The sequence below is a fragment of the Netta rufina genome (assembly GCF_964035555.1).
Source record: "Netta rufina genome assembly, chromosome: 4".
Classification (NCBI taxonomy): Eukaryota; Metazoa; Chordata; class Aves; order Anseriformes; family Anatidae; genus Netta; species Netta rufina.
Window position 1 is genome coordinate 68,770,532 of NC_140127.1, and position 22,487 is coordinate 68,793,018.

The 22,487-nt window shown below is 38.3% G+C and overlaps 1 protein-coding gene across 1 annotated transcript in view; it reads right to left on the reverse strand.

Annotated features, from left to right (window-relative positions):
- Positions 1-1,788: 1,788 nt before the first annotated feature.
- NSD2 (nuclear receptor binding SET domain protein 2) overlaps positions 1,789-22,487 on the reverse strand; it is a 76,837-nt gene continuing 56,138 nt past the window's right edge. The window contains exons 11-23 of the mRNA XM_084286296.1: positions 14,069-14,200; positions 12,875-12,998; positions 11,624-11,824; positions 10,792-10,971; positions 9,583-9,739; positions 8,562-8,767; positions 8,031-8,134; positions 7,502-7,771; positions 7,290-7,406; positions 5,583-5,724; positions 4,775-4,881; positions 3,504-3,708; positions 1,789-2,156 (exon numbers count right to left, since the gene is read on the reverse strand). Of these exons, the coding sequence (XP_084142422.1) occupies positions 1,888-2,156; positions 3,504-3,708; positions 4,775-4,881; positions 5,583-5,724; positions 7,290-7,406; positions 7,502-7,771; positions 8,031-8,134; positions 8,562-8,767; positions 9,583-9,739; positions 10,792-10,971; positions 11,624-11,824; positions 12,875-12,998; positions 14,069-14,200 (2,214 nt within the window). The 3' untranslated portion in view covers positions 1,789-1,887. The remainder of the gene's footprint in view (positions 2,157-3,503; positions 3,709-4,774; positions 4,882-5,582; positions 5,725-7,289; positions 7,407-7,501; positions 7,772-8,030; positions 8,135-8,561; positions 8,768-9,582; positions 9,740-10,791; positions 10,972-11,623; positions 11,825-12,874; positions 12,999-14,068; positions 14,201-22,487) is intronic.

Genomic DNA, 22,487 nt, shown 5'->3' on the forward strand with positions numbered 1-22,487 from the left:
CACTTTCCCCCTACTTCAAACTGTGCTATTTTTTTTTCATAATTACTTGGGGAAAATAAAAAACAACATCTTCCAACAGTGTTTATACAATGGATTAAAAGAACAAAGCAGTTGTTTGGTTACAAAATAGAAATTAAAAGAGTTCAGGACAGGGCAAAGCTACATTTAAAACCTGTTTGAGTTAATAACTCCTAATAAAACCGAAGTTTTAAGTGTTGGGAACAAATGGGGATTTCAGTTAATTTCAACTAAATCTGCAGTCAAATCCTGAAAAAATACGTTTGGAAGGAAACATACACTTTTAAGATATAGCAAGGCTTCAATTTCAAAAGGGCTACACAGAGTTTCTGCACTAGTAAAGGCAAACTAAGCTAGAACATACACAAATCCTAAATGGACATGAAGGCGCACATTGTGTTTACATAGGCTAGATAACAATGGCACAAGTCAAAACTTACTTGTAACGCTGCCTAATCACACACCAATGACATGCACTGGGAAGAAAACAGGTAAAGACATTTTTCTCTACCATTTTTTCCTAGTTCTACCATTATTTCCATTAAAACTAAATCTTGTGTATTCATCTCACCGCACTGTGAGAACCTACCGGGAGCAAAGCGTTCAAAACAGCTTTGCTGATAAAACACAGTGGCGATAAGATAGTCAAGAGCAGAGCTTCTAAAAAAAGGAAGGAATGATTTCAAACAGTCTGCCAAGTCAAGTAGCCAGTTTTACATAAACTGCATAAAAACGAACAGAGTTGGGCTAAATTTCACACCACAATTTTTCCTTACATGCTTCATCAAAAATCTACTTCACTTTTAATTAGTTGTTTTGATAACTTAGTTTTTGGACTTCAGTAGCTAGTCAAGTTGCACCTTCTGTTTCAGGGTTTCATTCATGGTTTTCTCTTTTGTTCCTTGTTGGGCATTTTTTGCATTGCCACAAAGTTGCAATGCTTAGAGTTCAAGCATTCCAAAGAAATGTTTGCCTCTGCATTCTACTCCACATTAAGGAAAAAACTTTTTTTTTTTTCCAGATAATAGGTTTTCTATGATTTGTTTCTATTAAGACACAAAAATCACAGTATTGGGCCTAGAATGCAAGACGATATCCCTTTAAATCCAGACTTGTACAGCTCTGCAAGATCAAGTCAAGTTTTGCTGGAATGAAATACAGGAAAAAACAGTATAGAAAAAAATCTCTTACGATGTAAAATTTCCACTCTCAGGTACAGGGTGTGCCTTTCCCACCATGCACTATATTTCTTGGTGGAAGGATATTTAAAAAAAAAAAAAGGTTGTTTAGGAATCATTGGAGAGCAGTTTTATAGGAGCACAAACAAATTGTTTTGTGTGTGGTGACAGCGAGATACGCACCTGGATCGTGAATGGCATTCAAGCACTTGCTCTAAAACACACAAGGCAAGCAAATCTCATTGGGACCACGGACCAAGCTATTTCTTACTTAAAAGGACTCAAGCTAATAACTTCTTTCAAGGATATACTATTTTAAACATCTGTTGGTTGACAAATACTATCTTAAAACCTATGTTTACGCCTACCTGGTTTGCTTTTAACCTACCTCCAATCTGAAAGAATATTGGAGGGAACCTTTTACATTCGTAACAATTCAAGTGTAACTGTAATGCTGAGTAATAAGTTTGGTTTGTCCTGAAATTTTCTGAACTATGCAGTTCGTTATCAGTGCAGAAGCAGCAGAAGACTGCTGTGGTTGGCTCAGTGGATTTATAAAAAAAAAAAAAAAAAAAAAAAAAAAGCCCCCCCACGTAACCTTTACAGAATATACGTAAAATTGTGTCCTTCCCTGGTCATATTCACAACTTATCTACAAGATAGTGTTGGCAGTAGAAACTGCAGTCCATGACTATTTGCATTCAGCTCTCATCCATCTGTTCCTCTGCTTTCTCTTAGGCTTCAACTTGTTCAGTTTTTTGCGGGGTTTCTCAGTCTTCTGAGTTTCAACAGAATCCACCCCAAGAACATGTTCAGAGCAGCATAACTGTCCATTCAACGTGGAATTTAGTACTGTCCCGTCTTGGTGTTCCTTGCAGAAAGAATTTGGGCAGAAGTGGCAGAAAGAAACAGAAGGTTTGCCACAAACATCACAGTGGTGCCAAGGACACTCCCACTTTCCTGTGACCAAAACCAAAGAACAAATTACTAGGGAGTAAAAAAATGTCATGGTCTTTCATAGAAGTTTTGTGTTTTAGCATCTAAACAATGCACGACTTCTTTCAAAGCTAGATGAGACAGGATTACTGTGGCTAATCTCAAAAATAAAAATGCTAAATCATAATTCCAAAGCTCAACTGACAACAATAAATAATGGACTCGACATCCTTTCATTTAAATGCAGCAGTGAACTCCAGATAGAAGAAATTATTCAGGCTTTATTCCACAGCATTTTACAGAATTTGCAAGCTGGTAGAATACTCAACATCTAGTCATCTGCTGCCTACCATTACAACGCTCACCTGTTTGTTGCCGGTTTTGCTCAGGGTTGGCCAATCACAGAATCACAGAATTTCTAGGTTGGAAGAGACCTCAAGATCATCGAGTCCAACCTCTGACCTAATGCTAACAGTCCCCACTAAACCATATCCCTAAGCTCTACATCTAAACGTCTTTTAAAGACCTCCAGGGATGGTGACTCCACCACTTCCCTGGGCAGCCTGTTCCAATGTCTAACAACCCTTTCAGTGAAGAAGTTCTTCCTAACATCCAACCTAAAACTCCCCTGGCGCAACTTAAGCCCATTCCCCCTCATCCTGTCACCAGGCACGGGGGAGAACAGACCAACCCCCACCTCACTACAGCCTCCTTTAAGGTATCTGTAAAGAGCAATAAGGTCGCCCCTGAGCCTCCTTTTCTCCAGGCTGAACAAGCCCAGCTCCCTCAGCCGCTCCTCGTAGGACTTGTTCTCCAGGCCCCTCACCAGCTTCGTCGCCCTTCTCTGGACCCGCTCAAGCACCTGTGCTTCATCTACAGAAAATCTTGTCCCAGCACATTTTAGCAGTCATCCTTTTACTTGTTTCTGGGATAAAAGGCTTTGCCTGCAGAACCGGGTAGCTCCGGTAGTATCTGGAATTGCAACCTGATGTCTACTGCCCTTAAAGTTTTCCTACTCATCTTATTCCAGATGCTGCTGGTATTCTTCTGGCTTGAACTCAACTGGCTTGATATGCATTTCTGAGATATAATCAGCTTTCCTGTGACAGAGCCACACTGAGTAGGTACATCACCCAATAGGCGCAATTGCCTACATTCATAAAACCAAAGGTTGATTTTAACAGAGAAGCAGGAGAAAGGCCATCATCGTGCCTCCACGTTGAGGAAGAGCTCCTACACTACTCATGAGTGAAGTTCCCACCATCCAAAAAGAATGTTTTCAAAAAAGACACTTGTAAGAAGGTTCCTGTGCAATTAACAGGGTACCTGCAAGTTACTTATTCACACAAGCTTAACAGGGAGGTGACTCACCAAAAGGACGTTTCACCAAACCAAGACAGGAGAGATGATAAGCTTTAGTACAAGATTTCCTGTCACACAGCACCAGTTGGCCTCCATCACCACAACGGAAACAATCATCTTCAGATTCCTTCTTCCCTTCATTTTTCGTTCTGCGTCTCCGTGTTCTCTTTTTGGTCTTTTTGCCTTTTTCTTCTGAGGCATTAGTGGAAGAATTCTAAAAGATTAAGTTGCAAATCCGTAAATGCCAGTTTTGCAAAAGACAAATATTACACAAACAAGCAAAGCTGTTGGCATTCCTGGCAGACAGCACACACAGGCAAACGTTTGACTTGGTACAGACCTGTCTAGAGCCTCATGGTGCCTATCCATGTTAATAAAACCCACACTAACTCTTATAAAAAGACAAATAGAAACCACCTCTTGTCCCTACAGTTCCTTCCTATTGGTAAGCTCTTCCACTTTCTTATGACTTAAAAAAAAGTCTTCCAATTTCCAGTCTAATCTACTTATGGCTAATTTGCCTCTATTTTGTAGTTGCACTGCCAATCACTTCAATATCCTTTTTTTTTCCTCTTCCAGTTATGAGTAAATTACACTGGAATTATTAAAACCAGCATCCAATTCTATTCTTTGAAAAACACACAGCAGCGTTTCAGGAATTGTAACTGTGTACATTACGTGGGGTATTAACTATGTACATGTCCTTCTACTGGAGGACAGGTTTCAAGTTAACCTGACGTGAATCATACAGGCCATTTCGCAACAGTTTTATGTCTCCCCTGCCTCCCCACTTCAAAACTCACAATTTTTTATTCTTTAGTTCAACTTCAACTGGAAGATCTTTAATGCCTTTAGTGCACATTTTAGATTTAAACTGCAAAGTCAGAAAAACCTCACTGGCTATAGTTGAGCTCTGGAAGATAGGGTTTACCCAATAAACATTCAGTTTTGTGCTACCATCTCTCCCTGAATTCACTCTAATGAAGCACTCGAGCACCTATGGTCAGTTTGTTCTTAGTTCCTAGTTCCTATAACCTTTCCCCTCCCTCATACTTTAGAGGTGATTGGGATTAACCAGAAGTTATTCCCCTCTGCACCCACTTTTATTGCTTCTGATTCCAAAAGCTAGTGCCAGTAGCTAGCAATGTTTCTTATTCAGGAGCTAAAGTGATTATCCCTTATCATAACATAAAGCTGGTCTACCTAGACATACCCTAAAAGAAAAATCAAAGCTACTAATTTGACAAGACATTGTCAACTTATCTTGATATATTACTTGCCTTTGGTCTGTCCCCAAGAAATCCACTGCAGTTTGGGGCGCCACATTTGCAGACTGTTTTTTCATTGCCCAGACAGTCAAGGTTGTAATTGAAAGTCAGCTCCGTCCCTGAGTGAGATGAGACACACTCTTTTATTATGAAGGACAAGGTAATGAAGCCTATCAAAATTATTACAAACAAATAAAGGTTTTATTATCTGTCTTCTGGTTCTGTACTTGCTTGTCAATTTATTATCGTAAGATTTTTTACCCTTTACTGCTCACAAGCACTGACAATGATTAACTAGGTACCAGTACTGCACAATGTCTTATGCAGTTACATTTTAAAGCACGCTAGTTTGACTTTACAAAACTGCATGTGCGTAGTCTGCACATTATAGATATCCATATATATGTAGCTGTTGATATAGATATAGGTAATATAGCTGTATACAGACGTGTGCACGTATGCATTTCAATATTGTAAAAACAAACCAGAACATACATATTTTCAAACATATTTTAAACACTCACTCTCAGTCTATCTTCAGTTGAAGAAAAGATGCAGAAATACTGTTTGAGATCACTGAAACAAAAACTGCTCTACTCTTGACAGACACCACAAAGCGACTGCACAGATACTAACTATATTTAAAGAATTCACTATTAAGAAATATTACAGTAAAAGGAACACCACAAAACATCTCTTCCATGTTCTATACAAAAATATTTTACTGAATCAGTTAAATCACGACCTTGCACTGATTTAGCATATCCATGTAAATGTTTAGCTTAGTGAATTAAAATAAAACCAACACAAACTGAAATACCTGCAGGAATGTCACACACAGCAAAGAGGCCGACACGAGTGTCTCCATTTACTGTCCATTTTAGAGTTTCACAATTTGGTTGGCAGCTGTGATTCATAAAACGAGAATAGTTTCCTTTGGGGCCAGCATCAATAATACGGTCCTGGAGATCAAATCAGCAACAGAGTGAATGTTTTTCTCCCTCCCATCACAAAAAAAAGCATTTCCATAAATTATTTCAGTAGTTACATTCAAAACAGACATGGTTTTGCTACCCAGAAACTTAAAAGTAAACCAATATTACATGTTGTATTGAAAACTGTAGTGTCCCAGGTGGCCTGGAATGAGACACTCCCAAAGCAATACTCATGATCTAGCTCACCTTGTCCCAGAACCCATCTCAGCCACATGGCAGGATAAGCGTTCTTGTGAGCACTCTGCTGGTCATGTAAAATTCCCCTCACTCCAACAAGCTTTAAAACTCAAAATCAGTCCATTTACTCTTTACTTTGCATTCAAAAAGCTGTTATGCATTTACAAGTACTGTGCTTTATGGTATTTACCACGTCACTGCATGGCTACTTGCAGAGATTACCAGATTTCCACCAGCTTTCTTTCCCCAGATCAGCCTATTTTGAACAAAAACAAGTTCTTGGTAAACTAAAGAAGTCCTATCCCTAGACACAATTGCCTTTTAAGTTCTACCTCCGCCAAACATACCAGACAATAAACAAATAAAATAAAACCTTGAAATATCCAGAATTTGAAACCATGTTTCATTGCAGAGCTGCTTGAGAGAGCTTTGCTTATTTACAAAAAATATTGCACCATTCTGTCACTGAGGCAGAACTACAGTATTTTAGTTATTAAGGTTTGCTTCCAACTCATTTTTATAATGCACATGCAAAATTTTCATGACTACATGCACATACATTCAGCCCCCCTAACTGCATTTATAGGTCAACCTACAAATGGCACAGACATTTGTGAAAGGCAGAACCACGATGGTTATTTACTAACTACAGCAAGAGTCAAATGCACATTCAGTTCAGATATTTAATGAGCTGACATTGTGTGCCAGCTTAGTAGAAGGGTGAGTAACTTAAGTGTTTAGAGAAACATGGTTTCATCCTTCTTAGGCTGTGCAATAACTCCTTAGTTAGAGGGCTAACTAAACCTGTAGCTTTAGAAATATAGAGCAGTACAACCTTGGGCAAAAGAAATGATTAGGACTGCAAAAATATGAAGCCAATTCTTCTTTGCTTGGGGATACTTTCATATATCTGAAGCAGCCTTAGAACTATATTCCACAGTACTCACAAGTGAGATTTCTTTTTTAGTTGAAGTTTTGGAAAACGTATTGCTAATTAAGTCTTTCAGCTACAGCATTATTTCCCAAAACTTCACACTTTCTCCTAAAACTAGGCAGATAAATACTTTTGCTATACTTTATTTCAAGCAGCAAAGCACAAAAGGTACAGACCTTAACATATACTTTATTACATTACCTACTTAGAACCAATGAGGTACATTATAGATATACATAGAGAGAAAAAGGAGCAAGCAGGCACAGAAGATACAACATTGTAAATACATGAAACAGTGGAGCATCACAGGTGTGTGTTCAAACACACAGGAACATCAAGTGTCCCCCGAGGTTATCAAAAGTAGGAAGAGAAGTCAAAATAGCATTAGTTAAACAACAGAAGGAGATTTAAAATACTCTACCTTATCGATAGTAAGCATATAGAAGTGAGTAATGTCATTTTCATGTGCATATTTGATTCTTGCCATACATTCCTCTTCATCAATTAGCTCACCAACATACTCATTCACAAACTCTCCCTGAAAGATACCAAGTACCACTGGTAAAGTATATACCAAACCCACAGAGGACATCACAAGTTACCAAATCTTTGCTAGGCAAGAATGATTCATACCTTTTTAATGTCCCTCTTCGCAACCAGACCCCACCCTTTGCCATCCGTTTTGATGATCTTCGTCTCAGGGTATTGACGTTTTGTAAAGCACTGGTTTTGGCATCGTTCTCCTGCTGGGCAAACTTGTGGATGACACTCATACATCAGCATCCGATTGAGGCACTCGGAATCGAAGCCACAAGGGTTTTCATCTGTGGGTTTGCAGTTGCACTTGGGAATCTCAGAAATGTCAGCAGTGTATATCTGTACTTTACCACAAGGTTTATTCACCTGAATAAGACATTAAAATTGTTCAAATATCACTTCAAAACGTTAAATATATTGTATGAGTTATTACAGCTGTTACTAATTTGCTTTTGCAACATTAGGTGTTCCAACAGAAACAAAATTTCATAATTACTTGGCTCTAAAGAAAGCGCAGTTACCAACGCATCATTACAACCTCTCCTCCCCATCACACCATTCAGCTCTTACTTTCCAGTGCTAGCCTAGACCTCTGAGTACAGAGTGGGTCTTCCTCAAATTTTACCTTAATATGCTTGTACGGTGGAGGTTTACGTTCGCTTTCTTGGGTTTCTTTGGCTTCTCGCTGTAACTTTATTTCTCGAAATCGAGCTTCAGCTTCTTGCAAAGCTAAAAGAGATTGTTGTATCAAAAAAAAAATTAGAAAGAATCACTCCTGTCGAGTTGACCTGCTTAGTACCATGTGTGTTAGAGAAACATGCTCTAATTCCTAGCTAAACCATTAATTGGCTTCCAACCAATGCTTCTGGAGTGTTAATGCTCTTAACAAATTTATCAATTCTACTGCCCGAGTTATACTCATTTGCTTTTCAAAAAGCCTAAGTCATCAGAAAGAATTTCAATCAGATGCTTTTTTTTTTTTTTAAATCATGTTAATAATGTTTTAATTCAAAGTTAGTAATAGTGACTACTGGTCAAAAAAGTTTTGTACTTCAATATTGTATAACAAATGCACAGAAACAGTCCTGAGGCTACATGTGAAGAAAGTAAAACATGCATATCACAAGTTTATTTTTCTTTACTTTTAGCTATGTACCATTTTTGAAGACTTTTCCAATTCCTTTAATTCCTTGGTATCTACTCCCTCTGTCTCCCTCCATATACGGGAACACCCGTGCTTGGTGCGTCCAAAAGTAATCCTTGGAACCAAAGAAAAACACAGGAAATTCTCCGATTTCGTGCTTCATTTTCTGGATATTTGGTGGAACGTTTTTCGGATGGCAAACTTCTGCAGGCCACCATCTAGCACAGAAGTACAAATAGAAAAGCACAGCAATTTAGTAAAGCTTTTTCAGCAAGTTTAACAAAATCACCTTGAGTGGCAGTAACTGATAATTATTTCCAAATATAGGATGAAAAAAAAAATGCCTCAAACTGAAAACCAAATCAAAACACCCTGAAGTAAACTTTAAATCCCCTCCTCCCCACACTCCAACTCACTGGGCAGAGGAAGAAGATTAGGCTAGAAAACAAAAGCCCACACTCAGATCTGTAGGACTTTCACTTGTCTGCAAGATAAGCATACACATAAAGCTCCTCATATCTGGTTAGCAAAAGCATCTTTAACAAAGTCTGCGATCTCTGTAATTGTCAAAGATTAAGAGACAGCTGATAACAGCTATTAAGGCTTTCCAGGGTAAACCCCACCCACCTCTACCTCACCCAAATCTCAATGAAGTGTAAAACCTTGACAGCTTGATTGACTTATCTGCCAGTCAGGAAGGTAGCAATTTAGCCAATTACAAGTTATACAAGCTTAATTATTCGAAGAGATCTCTGAAACAAAAGGGGTTGAAGGCATCCTTAGTAGAAGCACACATCAGGAGACTCAGGAGGAGTCCTGTGAAGATACTGCCATGGCAGAGAGCAACAGCAAAGCTTTAAAGTCTTGGGACTGGGGTGCTAAGCACAGCAACAGCTCCACGTGAGGTGGGATTCCTCGTTCAGAGAAATGAGAAGTGTGTGTGCAGCAAGGTTGGCCTACAGAAGAAACCAGCTATATGACACTTTATTAAAACACTCTATTACTGTAAAAGAAAATAAATTGTTCATCAGACCTGTAATTTCCCAGTTTAACCCAAATAATATCCTGGAAATGGAGTTTCTTCCCTGCCCTGCAGTCGTTGCAGTACCAGCTCCCATCTGGCATTTCAATGTTTAAACAGTCTGGGTGAAACGCTGCAGGACATGACTCGCAGCACAACAAGCTTCCTCCTTCCGAGAAAAAAAAAAAAAAAAAAAAGATTGAAAAACATCAAGACAAAAAAAAAGTTTTGCATTCCAACCAGATTCAAAGCAGTGCGGTACATATGTGGTAGGTTCAGACAGAAAAAAATGGTTAAAACCATGCCAGTCTGCAACAAACATATCATTTAGTTGTGTACCGAAACCAAAGGATCCTGACTCATTTGAATGCCTGGCAGACTTGGGGTTAGTGATACATACAAATTAACAAGCAAGCTAGTTACAAAAAAGCCAGAATAATGTACCACAAAGTAAAATTACTTCATTTTAACAATTATAATATATTTAACATAGTTTAATATATATTAAGAATTTACTGTATGTAAAATTTGGACAACAAAAATTAAGCCTAATCAGATTTCTCTGATGTTTTTTTTCCTCGGGAGAAGAGGTGGGGAACAAGATTGTTAGTTTGTTCCATGAATTAACAAGTAGAAAGTTAGCTGCTGCTTAGCAAGCTGCTACACTGCATGTTAATTTGTTAACAAATCAGGTAAACCCTCGTTGCCACAGTTTAATCAGCACTACGCGTTTTGTGGTTCTCAATATGAAATAAATTTATTATACAACATAAAGGAAAACATCCTTAATTAGTGGCCCGCCTGGCAACAACTACTACGGATTCAATTTGCTGTCTGCTATTAAACTGAAAGCAACTCTTAAAATATTTATGTTTTAATATTACATATTAGCAATAAAGAAACACAAAAAGAGCTTCAGTACGTTGCACACAGGAAAGAACAGAGGACTTCTCATTATGCGTCTCTGGCAAAGAATTAAATTAGGCTTCTGGTTGCTGGACAAAGTCCAAGTGAAAACATTCTTTAGTAAATTATATCTGCAAAAAAAAAAGGATACTCAAAAACTTAAAGCAGCAAAAGCCAACCTGAAGTTATTTCAATATCTAAGGGAGTCAAACACTTTTCTAATAACTTTCTGTAGACAGATTAGTAAATAAAATGTAAATTGAAGAATAAAGCATTTTGCTGTTACATATACGTAAGAGCTTTGCATCAGTTTACCTTTTGAACACACAAAGCACCAGCTCACATTGACATGCGCATGATGACTTTTCCCTTTCATGGCAGTGAAATGATTCGTACAAACAATGCTGTTGGAAGCGATGACTGCACATCCTGCAGCAATGCAAACGTCTCCAGCATGGTATGCAACAGGACAGCGAACACAACGCATCATCTTTCCTAGCAAAGCAGAATACTGCCATATTATTTTTGAACAACACCCATCTCTTATTTGATCTAAAAAACTCATATTATTACCCGAGGTAGCCTATATACACAAAAAAATATATCAGCTACATCGTCAACATCTGCATATTTACGTTCAGCAACAATACTGTTTTAACAAAAGGTTTTTAAAGAACATTATACTGAGTTTAAAACACTACACTATTTAACCGTGAAGGCTTTAGCTGTGAACAACCAAGTAGACAAGCTTTCCTCAGTCATGCAGTTTTGTCTACACATGTTGCCCCAAGCTAAAAATACACATGGAGTCACATCTTCACGTTCAGCAATGTGCATTTGCAGATTTTGCCCTTGCTCTGTGTGCCCTGTCTCTCACTGACTACCATATATGCATTTCATTCTCTCTTGAGAAGAAAACATGCCTAGCCATAGATAATTTAAAGCTAGTTTAAAAAGACCATAAACAAGGTAAATACTAACATTGACAACAATTATGCAATTATTATTATTTAAAAAAAAATCTGAATCAATGGTACACATATGCCTGAAATTGCAGCTTGGAGCTACTACATAAACAAATTCCTTACCTTAACAGACCGTAAACAGACTTAATTTATCAGGCATTAAAATGTAAAAATGAAACTACCTTTTGAAATTCGTGGATGGGAGGGGTTACTAACATGACAACTTAGGCAGCTGTGGAGAGGACATCGAAAACCCCTGTTCTCAAAAACAGTTAGATGGAATTTTTTCACACAGGCTTCATGGTAGAATTTTCCACAGTGAGAGACGACACAGCGTTTCAGATCTGCCTTTCTCTCTTTACACACAAAACAGGTATGCACACCTAGTGGCAAAAGTAATGAAAATAATGTAACTAACTTTTCATCCAAATGTATATTTAAAATGTTTTTTTTGTTTTGTTTTGTTTTGTTTTTTTTTTTAATCACACAGTCACATGTAGGGGAGGTGTTGTGTTTTCTTTTAAAATGAAAGCAAATTATATTATTGGATAGAGCAATTTATTTGCTTTAACTCTTCAGCATTAAATACTGATCTGTTTAGATACAGAAAAAATAAAATCAAACAAAGCAAAAAATAAAGTTACAATGCAAACCCACTGCAGTTAAAGTGTACGCAACACCCAAAGCCTCACTGATCTGCTTTTATGTTCTTATTCATAAGCAACAGTATGCCAGGACAACTGAATTTTTTGTTAAAGCAATGAAACTGGATGATTGGTTGTCTGTGATCCTGTATAATTCGAAGCAGGTCCACCAACCTAGGAGAAATATCTGCCAATCTTTTCTCTGGACTGCTTGGATCAACCTTATTTTGAAGCAGTCTTTTTCCAGCAAGGCTCACCACATGTTCTGAACTGAACTTATGAGCAAGAACACAAATGTTTTATGTAATATTTTCGATTAAAAACTTCCAAGCAGTTATTATAGGATTAAAAGCAAATGAAATTAATAGCAATAAGGTAGTCTTTTAATAGGAAAAGCAAGAGATTGATACAGACACACAAAGAACTGAAAAAGGACTTAAAATGTTTCACTTGCTGCTTTTTAGGTCTTTTTTAGGATTTCTTAGGTCTTTGTGACAGACATTAATTCTACTCTGTAATTGTAGTCAGCAAAGAATCTGCAATTATGAAGGCAGTGGAATTCAGGGCAAATCAGCCAAGTTGCAAGAGAGCTCTCACTGAAAACAGAGTGAGCTTCCTAAAACATGGCAAAGTTACAACAGCAGTAATGAATTCCCACCCTGTCAGGCACCATGGGATAAGTATAGTTTATTCATAGATACATACTCTGTCCAGGATGATTTCCTGTAACAATGTATGAGAAAACTACAACTTTTTTTTTCTTTTATTAATAGAAAGGGACAAACTTGCCTGATGTACATTCACTACAAATGAATTTTCCTGCAGGTCTTCCAGAGAGCCCAAGGCAGCTTACATGAAAAGCTCGATAGCAAAGTCCTTCACACAGTAGGAGATCACCTGTTTTTTCACACAGCTTTTACAACACAAAGGCATTGAATGTTAAAGAAAAGTTCATATGTGGAAAAAACTGTTTTCTTTATTCCTTGTCATATATTGCTCCTCAGAAATCTCTTTTCCCATTGTTGAAATCAAATTTAACAAGTGAAGACAATTCTACAAGCATCATCACATGCCCTTGCTTCCAGTAGAAACAATTATTTGTCATTAAACTGCTTAAACTGCTAGAAACACCACTCATAGAAATATGGTTCATGAATAAATACAATTTGACAGAAAAAAGGAAAAGAAAAAAGCTCTAAGAATTTTTTCCCTGAGCACACTGATGCATCTGAGTCGTGTTAAAAAGCATCCTTATTTCCCTTTTCTTTGGCAAAAAAGAAATTAATCTAGGAGGCACAATGAAACTTCTATGCCCAGGCTGTTAGCAATGACACATGCATAACTAAAAATGAACTCGACAATAATGCTGGCAGAATTTAAGTGATTAGCCAATAATTAAAGATAGATATAACCTCATCATCACTATGTACAAGAAGAAATAGAAATATAACTCCTTGTCCAGTCTCCTAGAAACAAACATAATCTGCCCAGAGGTATTGTGTTATCCTTTCGTAATCTAAGAACAGTGTTAGAATAGTTTCAGGAAGGGTTCTGCTTTCAATATACAGGCTTTGCTCCTCGTGCAGTGCTCACTCAGAAGTGCAGAACCAACTGTGTTATATTTCCTTCACTTTATGAACAGATAAGCAAGCAGCTCTTCCCAATCATTTAACCAGTTATACGACAACATTCATGCACTTACTCTGAGGTACAAATTATGTTTATTTTACAGACCTGGAAACTAAAACAGAAAGGCTAAGTCACGTATTTGAGATCAAGGAAAAAGAAATTAGGGATCAAGAAAAAAAGAAATTAGGAATGAAGAATTCCATTTACTGACGTGGGGACCTGATCACTTATATCTCCTCCGTGAGACATGCACAATAAACCTGTTTCTGGCCTAATGTCATTTTCACCTTTAAAAAGACCTTTTCTAGGAAACCTCAGAAACCACAGCTCCCTGCCCCAGCTAACATCTCTCACCTGACACACATATTCTTTTTTTGTTCCCGCTCCTCGCTCAGATTTTTTGGATGATATAGACACTTCAGTCTGAGTTTCATCAGCACTTTCATAGGGAGACTCTGAGCGCTCATCTCCTTGGCCATCGGAGATCTGAAGATTAAACATACATGTTAGAGAAAGCAGTCACGTATGGTGCAGTTTGTTCAGAATATCAACTGAAGCAGACGGCAATTCAGGCTAACAGACTGAGGCACATTCTTTTGGGTTTATTTCCCCACCTTTAAAGGAAAAAATGGATTAAAACCAGAGTATGTATTTGTGCAAGTCTCTGCAATAACAACCATTTTCACAAATTCAACAGCTGCTAAAGCAAAATACCAAGACTTTGTAATATGGCATTTTATTCATACTCAGCTCTATGATCTAGTTAGTCAGGAGTGCCCAGCCAGTAACACGGGGACATTCTCAGATTCCTTGATTAAAGTTTGAATATGTGCTTTACGAGACACTAATAGTTCATTTCAGAAACTTAGTAAAACCTTATGCTGCATATGAAAGTCTCCTACCCAAATATTCTCCTAGAAAGTGGGACCAATATGTAGAAGAAGAAAAAAAAATACGTTCGTAGAATGTTATAACTAACAATGAATTCAAAAAGATGACTCTGTTATGGATAAATCTTATGTAACAAATCTAGATGTGTTAGAGGATCTTTTTAATATCCATAATTTACTTTAGGGAAAAGAAAGTAATACTTAGGAGAAAATATAGGGCATTTTTCAGTTCAATAGAATTTAGGGCTGGAATGCAGAAATGAGTCATTTGTCTTATCTCTTGTTACAGCATAAAATGCAGAATTTCAAATTGCTGCCCCCAGACTGAACTCAAAGAACTGTTTGGCTAAGTACATTCTCCAGGAGAGCATCCCAATTTGCATTGCAAAACAAACCTGCCACCTCTCTTGAAGCTTATTCTAATGGCTATTCACACATACCATCAAAAATACTGCCTCATGCCCCTTTTGAGTTGTCTAACTGCAAATCACAGCTGATGATGGTTTCTCAAGGGGTTTCACCTACATTAAAAGTCCTTTGGAACCAGATTTTTTCCTCCTGTGGAAGCAAGCTGCAATTAAGCCCGTTTCAATCCTATTTGGATTGAAGACCACATTTAGCCAGAATGAGGTCTCAATTTCTCACTACGGATTTTTTTCCAGCTTCAAGAGGATTTTAGTGGGTTTTCTCTAAACCTTATCTGTACTTTACAAAGGCTGTTGAAAAATCAGGCATGAGAACACCACAAGCCTCCCAAGCACTATATTCAAAGCAAATCAACATCCTGCTCCTCTCCACTACTTCTGTTCCCCTTGGCTAAGGCTCTCCCTGAGCATTTTCAACACAGCACTGAAACTCACTGTAAACTGCCAGAGTGCTCAAGAGATCATTTTGCCAATAGCTGTTTGTCAGGACACAGGCAAACTTTATATGAAGAATTTGCTTTCTGCTTTCAGATGTACAATCTTATATTTATCTACAGTAAAGCACATTTGATTAAAACCTGTCCTGCTCACCAAGTAATGGAGACAGCTACATGCAACCTCCCTATGAGCCAATCTCCACACCGTGTGCAAATTTATTAGAAGTGATTTATTTTGAAATCAGAGATAAAAATGTGAAGATGTATCAGGCCTAACATAAGTCTTTATAAAATCCCTTTAGAAATGCAGGCTTTGAGAGATTATTTCTCACCGTTGCTTCCAGCTAGCTTGCATTCCTTCAATTACCATTTGCTCTCTTTGACTTTGTATAAGAATATTTCACAAACTGGATCATATTGACTTTTTTTTTTTCCAGATTACTTGCAATGATTTAAATGCATTTTCTCTGTGCAAATGCATACTACTGAAGTGATTCCTGCCTACATTTTACCTATGAATATTTCTACAACTGGATTGATCTTGAGATTCTGCCAGAGGGTTTTAGAAGTGGGTTAAAAGAAACTGCACGTAAAATCATTGCTTTGTTCAGATACCGGGAAACCTCTGTCCTCTGGAAAGAGAGTGGAAATAGCAAACTGCAAACGCAGCTGCACCCTGAGCAGCCAGTTTTTGCTGGGAAGCGGCAGATTAAGAAAGGTAGTACCGGAGTTAAGCAAAAAAACAAAAATGTTTTCCCTTAGGGTTTAAGCGAAGTTACACAACACGCTTATTTCTGTTTAAACTATTCCCCCAGAAATGCTAATTAGTATAAGCCGTGCACTGCTGTAACTCTAAGGAAAGGTAATCCTGTTGACAGATGACAGCCCTTCAGAAACCCCTCAGATATGGGGCACAAAATCACAAACGTACAAATCATAAATTGAAAACTGTTTTCCTACAAACCTGGAATGTTACTGCCTTAGTTAATGCAATAGCCTTTCATTTACATTAAACGGCTCCTGAGCCAAAGCAGCACTGGCAAGAATTAAACACTACATCCCAAACACGGCCACAAAACCCAATTTCTAGCAGCCTGTTTAAGACAAAACTTGGCAGTTTACAGCAGCCTATAGATTAATGCCGGATTTCAAGCCTGAATACCGACATGCCTAGCATGAAGCAAATACCTTTAGTCATAGAGCTATACAGCAACGAGGCTGAGAGTGTCTTGTGAGACGAGTGTGATCTGCCCTTTGTGACTGCCCGGAGCCCCCCCCGTGTTAAAAACAAGATGCTCACCAAGCGCCAGCTCTGCACTAAGCAGGGATACCTGCTTGTGGGCTGCTGCAGTGCCAAAGAATCAATACGTGCATAAGCTCAGCATCAGGCTTTTATTGCCTTGTGCAGGCTGCTGCTACAGAGCAAAACCGCTGCCTGGCTGCTGCCGCTACCTGAAGGTTTATCACATCCAACAGTCACGTTATATGTAACTCATACAAAGCTACCATCATCACCACCCATTTTATACCAGCTCATTTTAGGAAGCTCACGAAGGAGAGGGGCTAGCAGATTCCCCCATACAATTGTAAGAAAGGGGAGCATTTCCTGAGGATAATTCAGAGTTTGAACCTAGTCTCAGGCGCTTCATCTCACAGGACAAACACTTTTCTACCGGCCACCTCCCTGTGTAAATATCCCCCATTCTACGCAGCCCTCTTTTGGGTCTGCTCCCTCTGCGGCGAGAGCTCAGCTCCCTCAGGAAAAGCGGAGGATGACAGCAGCAAAGTGAAATGCCTGCCCGTCCCCTTCAGGCCTGCGTGGAAGGGGCTGAGGCAATTTTGGCTGAAAATGTTTCTCGGGGAGGCCTTATGGCCCGGTGGCATGTAGGGCACGGCAGGCCTGGGAAGGCCACGCCTGCGCCCTCCGCAAGCCGCGGCGGCAGGGCCAGGCCTCAGACCCAGCCGGGGCTCACAACACAAATATCTGCAGGTCACAAACACCAAGGAAAGGTGATTTACAAGACAACTGCCGCAAATCGGTGCCTAAAGTAAAACACAGCCACCTCTAAAATTAAACATTAACGCTCCTGTGGTTTGTTAGCATGGCTAGCGTGTCACAGAGTGAAGGGTCTGACAGGACGTACACAAGCACGTACCCACGTCACAGCATTGTGCTGCGAGAACCGGAACAGCTTTTGGGGTCTTTTTTTTTTCAAAAATTGCTACTTTACAAACTTCAATCTTCCTTGTGATCATGCCAGAGCTTGTCTTGTTCTTATTTTTGTAACACAATCTCCTCAGCAAAGCAAATTGCATGTAATTACCTCTTCTGATATTTAGGCCAAGGTTCAAAGGAACCAACACTTCGATTAATGGCAAAAGCTGTTAATTAGTAATTTATAGCCAATGCTGGTTGCTGATTTTACATTTTGAGGAATTTCTTATTTCTCACGAAGGCAAAGTACAACTTTTAAGAAAGAGCGAATTTAGGGGGGAAAAAAGAGTTTTTCACTTTGGCTGTATAGTGACTGACAAGTTTCGGCAATGAAATCACACCCGAACTCTATAATCACCTGCATTTTTCATTAGCAATTAAAGATGTTGCAACACGGAAGACACCGTCCTTTTGCTGCAGTTAGTATCGGCACAAGCACCGGCAAACCTTACACATCACACAGGCTCCCCTTACCACCGCCTTCAATTTTTAAATCTCCCAATTATTTTTAGAGTGGCTCCCGTTAGAGGCTTGCACTGGCTGAACACAGAGCAACCGGCTGGCATTTCAGAACTCAAATCCACGTCTTTCTACTGGAAACCGCGCATCTGTGAGCACAGGGGAGAGGGAAGGGATAAAACTGGCCAGAAAACCTGGTCTGACCGAAAGCACGAGGAGCCCTGCTTCCTTTCACCGTCGGATTCTCAAGACTCTCTCTCCTCTCCCGTGTACATCAGTTGTTATTCACTGCTCGCACGTGTAAGACTCAAAGAGAACACGTAAGGACACGTGACTATTCTTATTCCCCCCTCCCCTTTTTTAACACAAGTTTTCTATAGCTTTGTTCTTGGAAAAAAAATATGTTACTGAGTAGATGGGAAAGAATTTTTGGCATCTCTGTAAATTCTTTTGGCTTCATATTGTATTTTTGCATAACGGTTGTTGCATAACGGGCAATTGTTTAACAGCTAAACAGCAGGACAAGATTTTCTATCACTTCCTGAGCTACTCTGCCCCAGCGTTTGTGCAAAAGGGATGTTCAATGTGCACAGAGATGCGAGGACAGCCTGTGGAATAATGTCATTTCCTTCTCAAGATTATGTTGAATAAGAATTTGGATTTGATGGAGGCTGTTGGGCAGGCTATGAAAGGAAGAATAAATGTCTGCAGATTCACATTTAAAATAAGACACTAAAGGGAAAAAAAATAAGGAAATAAATTGAGTCAGCTATGTGCATTTTGTGATTTTATGTTTATATTCTTAATTTTGTTTTCATTTAATCTGTCTAAAAAGATTCGCGGGGTAGGCAAAGGAAGAGGATTTGACAGAACCATCATGGAAAAACTTTTCAAATGTTTTTCCTATGAGTCTTTCCTCTGCTGCAAGACTGAGAGTTTCAGTTAAGCACACGGCTCACTGCTCCATCAATTAAATCACTTAAAGGTGAAGGGATAACCACTAATGTATGGAAACATCTCTCACTCTCACGTCATTCAGTACGTCTAGATGTTGAGTTCAACCCTACAACAACAATTTCTTAAGTATGTTTGCAAACAGGTACCTGGTTCCAGTTTCAGCCACACACTACAGCAGAAATATGAGCCAATTCCTCATCCTGGCATTATTTTAATTTTTTTTTTATATATATTTAGATGCAATTTGGTATGTAAGCTCAGCTTGCATATATCTAGGATTATAGGGATGAACTCTGCAAGTGGCATTATTAGTTCCTCATCTGGATAGTTGAAATATCATGTAATTTAATGTAAAAGAAAATCAAAATTGGTACTGACATATATCAGTATGACTGGCTGCCAACTGAGAATATGTTACAAGAAAGGATAGTCTGGAATTTAAGGAGTCAAATGATTCTGTGTTTTAAAGAAGTGGGTGAGGATGAAGTGAAATATTTATGTGGACATTTTCTTCATCCACTCATCTTTTTTTTTCTATTTAAAATTTTCTACTTCATTCACAATTTTCCACTTTGTTACAGACAGCTCCAAAATCATGTAGCAAATACCAGTGCCAGCAAAACCATTACATTGCAATTTCAAGGAAAAAGATGTTCAGAAATTCTAGATTTGAAAATAAATGGCTGTATTCATCCAATCTGCAGCCCAAGAATTAAAAAAACAAACAATGTTGCCAGAGTAAGAACACAAAATGCAACTGTTCTGCTTTTCAAGCCTGATCCTCAATCAGCTGTTGACCTGGCCATTAAATGTGGTTGTTGGTTGTTTTGTATTTTTTTCTTTTACAGTTTGGGATTAAGTCTTTATTTTTAAAAGCTGATATGCAAAACTCTCTTTGCTGGTTCATGTTATCCTGGGGGCAGGAAAGGGGTGGTGTAGGTGGTGTCTTTTTTTCTTTCCTATTAGTACCTCCTGCCCTAAAGGACTAGAACATCAATATTTGTCGAGGCCAAAACATATGCCCCATGAAGCAGAAGTTTCAAATACTATTCACTGTGTGTTAGCAATTGGAAAATGAAAAAGGTTCAATTACTCTTCAGTGCTTATGGGCTTCACTATGAATTCTCCTCTCCTGTAGCCAATTCAGACAAGCTTTCCCTGCCCAGTGTTTGAAGGTTCAAAATGAATTTGGAAATTTAACATGAGAAACTTGCTAGCATTTATGCATCCATGATGCACAAACAGGAATGGGCTCCAATAGTCACCACTCTACCAGCTGCAAACCCTTTCAGATTTTTCTACCTACCGAAGTGCAATTTCATTAAAATGTACATATTCTTCCTCAGAACACTTACTTTATCAACTCATTCAGTCTTATAAAAACACTTCTTGTATTACTCACATGTGCTTGTTTAACAGCATGTGAGTATTAAGAATACAAATTGCGGTCTTAGGGTTTTAGTCATATTCAAGACAATGTTGCTCTTCTGTCATGTTGTGCTTAAACAGTCAGAAAATCAAATAAAGGGCAAATTTTTCCAGAGCCAGAAAAGTTAACCCTCCCACTTCCCTTTGTTTTACTCAAGCATCTCTCGTTTTATAAGCCTGGCTGTAGAACATAAAATGGAAACAAAATCCACAATGTACACTTATTTTAAAGCTTGGGGTATATAAAATGAAACTAGAGCATGGTAGAAAATTCTGCTTTCTTGTTTGGTAAGCAAGTCACCTCTGCAGCAGGATCAGCAGGATCCGTAAGAGAAAAGCCCCCAAACCAAAAGTAAGCTACCACTCCTTCAGAGTTGTCTTAAGCTACTCAGCTGGCTTAATTGGCATCCTCTCTCGGGTCATCCACTATCTTTAGCAGGTATTTTTATTAAAAAAAAAAAAAAAAAAAAGTAATTTATCATTTTAGAAGCATTTTAGAAGCATGTTTCCATGACTTCTGAATGCTGTTGGCTTTTAAATTTCACTATGTTTAAATCTAAGGACACTGCTACAAGCTCACACTTCCTGAAGTGAGTTTAGGGTCAGTGATCTCCACACCACAGACATCCAGGAGGAAGTGGTCTGGTCTGGCTAAGAGCTTCCTATAGAAAGATTGGAGTAGGAATGTTCTGATAAGCAAACTCTTTAGTCTTTCCACAGGGAAACACCAACTGCATTTTCTTCTTCTTAACAAAAGCTTAATGACTGGGATTTTTGTTGTTTGTTTAATCTAAGCACAACTTCTATAAAAATAAGTTAATAAGCAACATACAGGTAGATCAGACTGTATTCAAAAGACAATCTATTGTGCACCCACACGGAGACAGAAAAACTGACAGAGCCAATTGAGTTACAGTTAACATTTCCTTTATTTCAGTATAAGAATTCCTGAACTGAAGAATGGTATTTTGGCCCATACTGCTAGACTAGATAAATTCTTTAAGTATGCGGTGCCACAAGTGTACACAGTACTATAAGAGCAAAAAGACGGCCTGGGACAAGGTTCATTTTTATTATTAGCAGTAGTTAGACGTTTCAGATAAGGATATTATGCATTTCTGAATTTGCCTGGAAAGTTAATTAAAACTCTGAGAACATTTTAAAACATTATAAAATTGCCTACAGATACTCATGATACTTTGGTTTTGGACGTGGAATAAAAACCTACATTAGATAAACATTCAGTAAACAGATTCTCTGCACTCTGAAGCCTAGGTAATACACAAGATGAGAATAGTTACATAAGAAACTTAATTTTCTACACAAAATGTGCTGCCAAAGAACAAAATTCAAGCCTAGAACTTTTTTTCCATGTGAAAGTGGAAGCATCATAACAAAACTGTATGACCTGGTGGGCAATGCAAGTCATTTCAACTGTTAGAGGCTTTAGCATGAAAGAAGTCCAATTACTTGCAGCATTCCACAAAAATGAACCCCTGTCAGCTTATTGGTGCTTTGAAACAGGAAAAAGAAAAACTATAGGCATACAGAAACAAACAGAAAACAACTGTCTGCTAAGTCACAGAGAATTCCAAGTGACACTAAATATTAAATTATTCTTAAATCTTGTTTTGAAGAGAAAATTATCTTCGAAGGAAGCTAAAATAAAATGCCAGAAGCACACTGATTTTTATTTTTTTTTAACAACCTGCAAGGTTATCTTCAACTATTTTTTTTCTTTAGGGCAGTAGTTTCTTTAAAATAATGTGAATTCCTTTCTTCCTTCCTGTTCTTAGAAACTCAAAGGCGGTTATTTTTACCTTTAGTAAGCACGCCTAGAATATTTCAGTTGTATACTGTAGGACAACTAGACTCCAGGGTTGAAAAATGGAGCTGACGTACTGTTTTGGTTGCAAGTTGTACATGTCTCATGACTGCCTTCTTCATCAAATAGCTTACCTT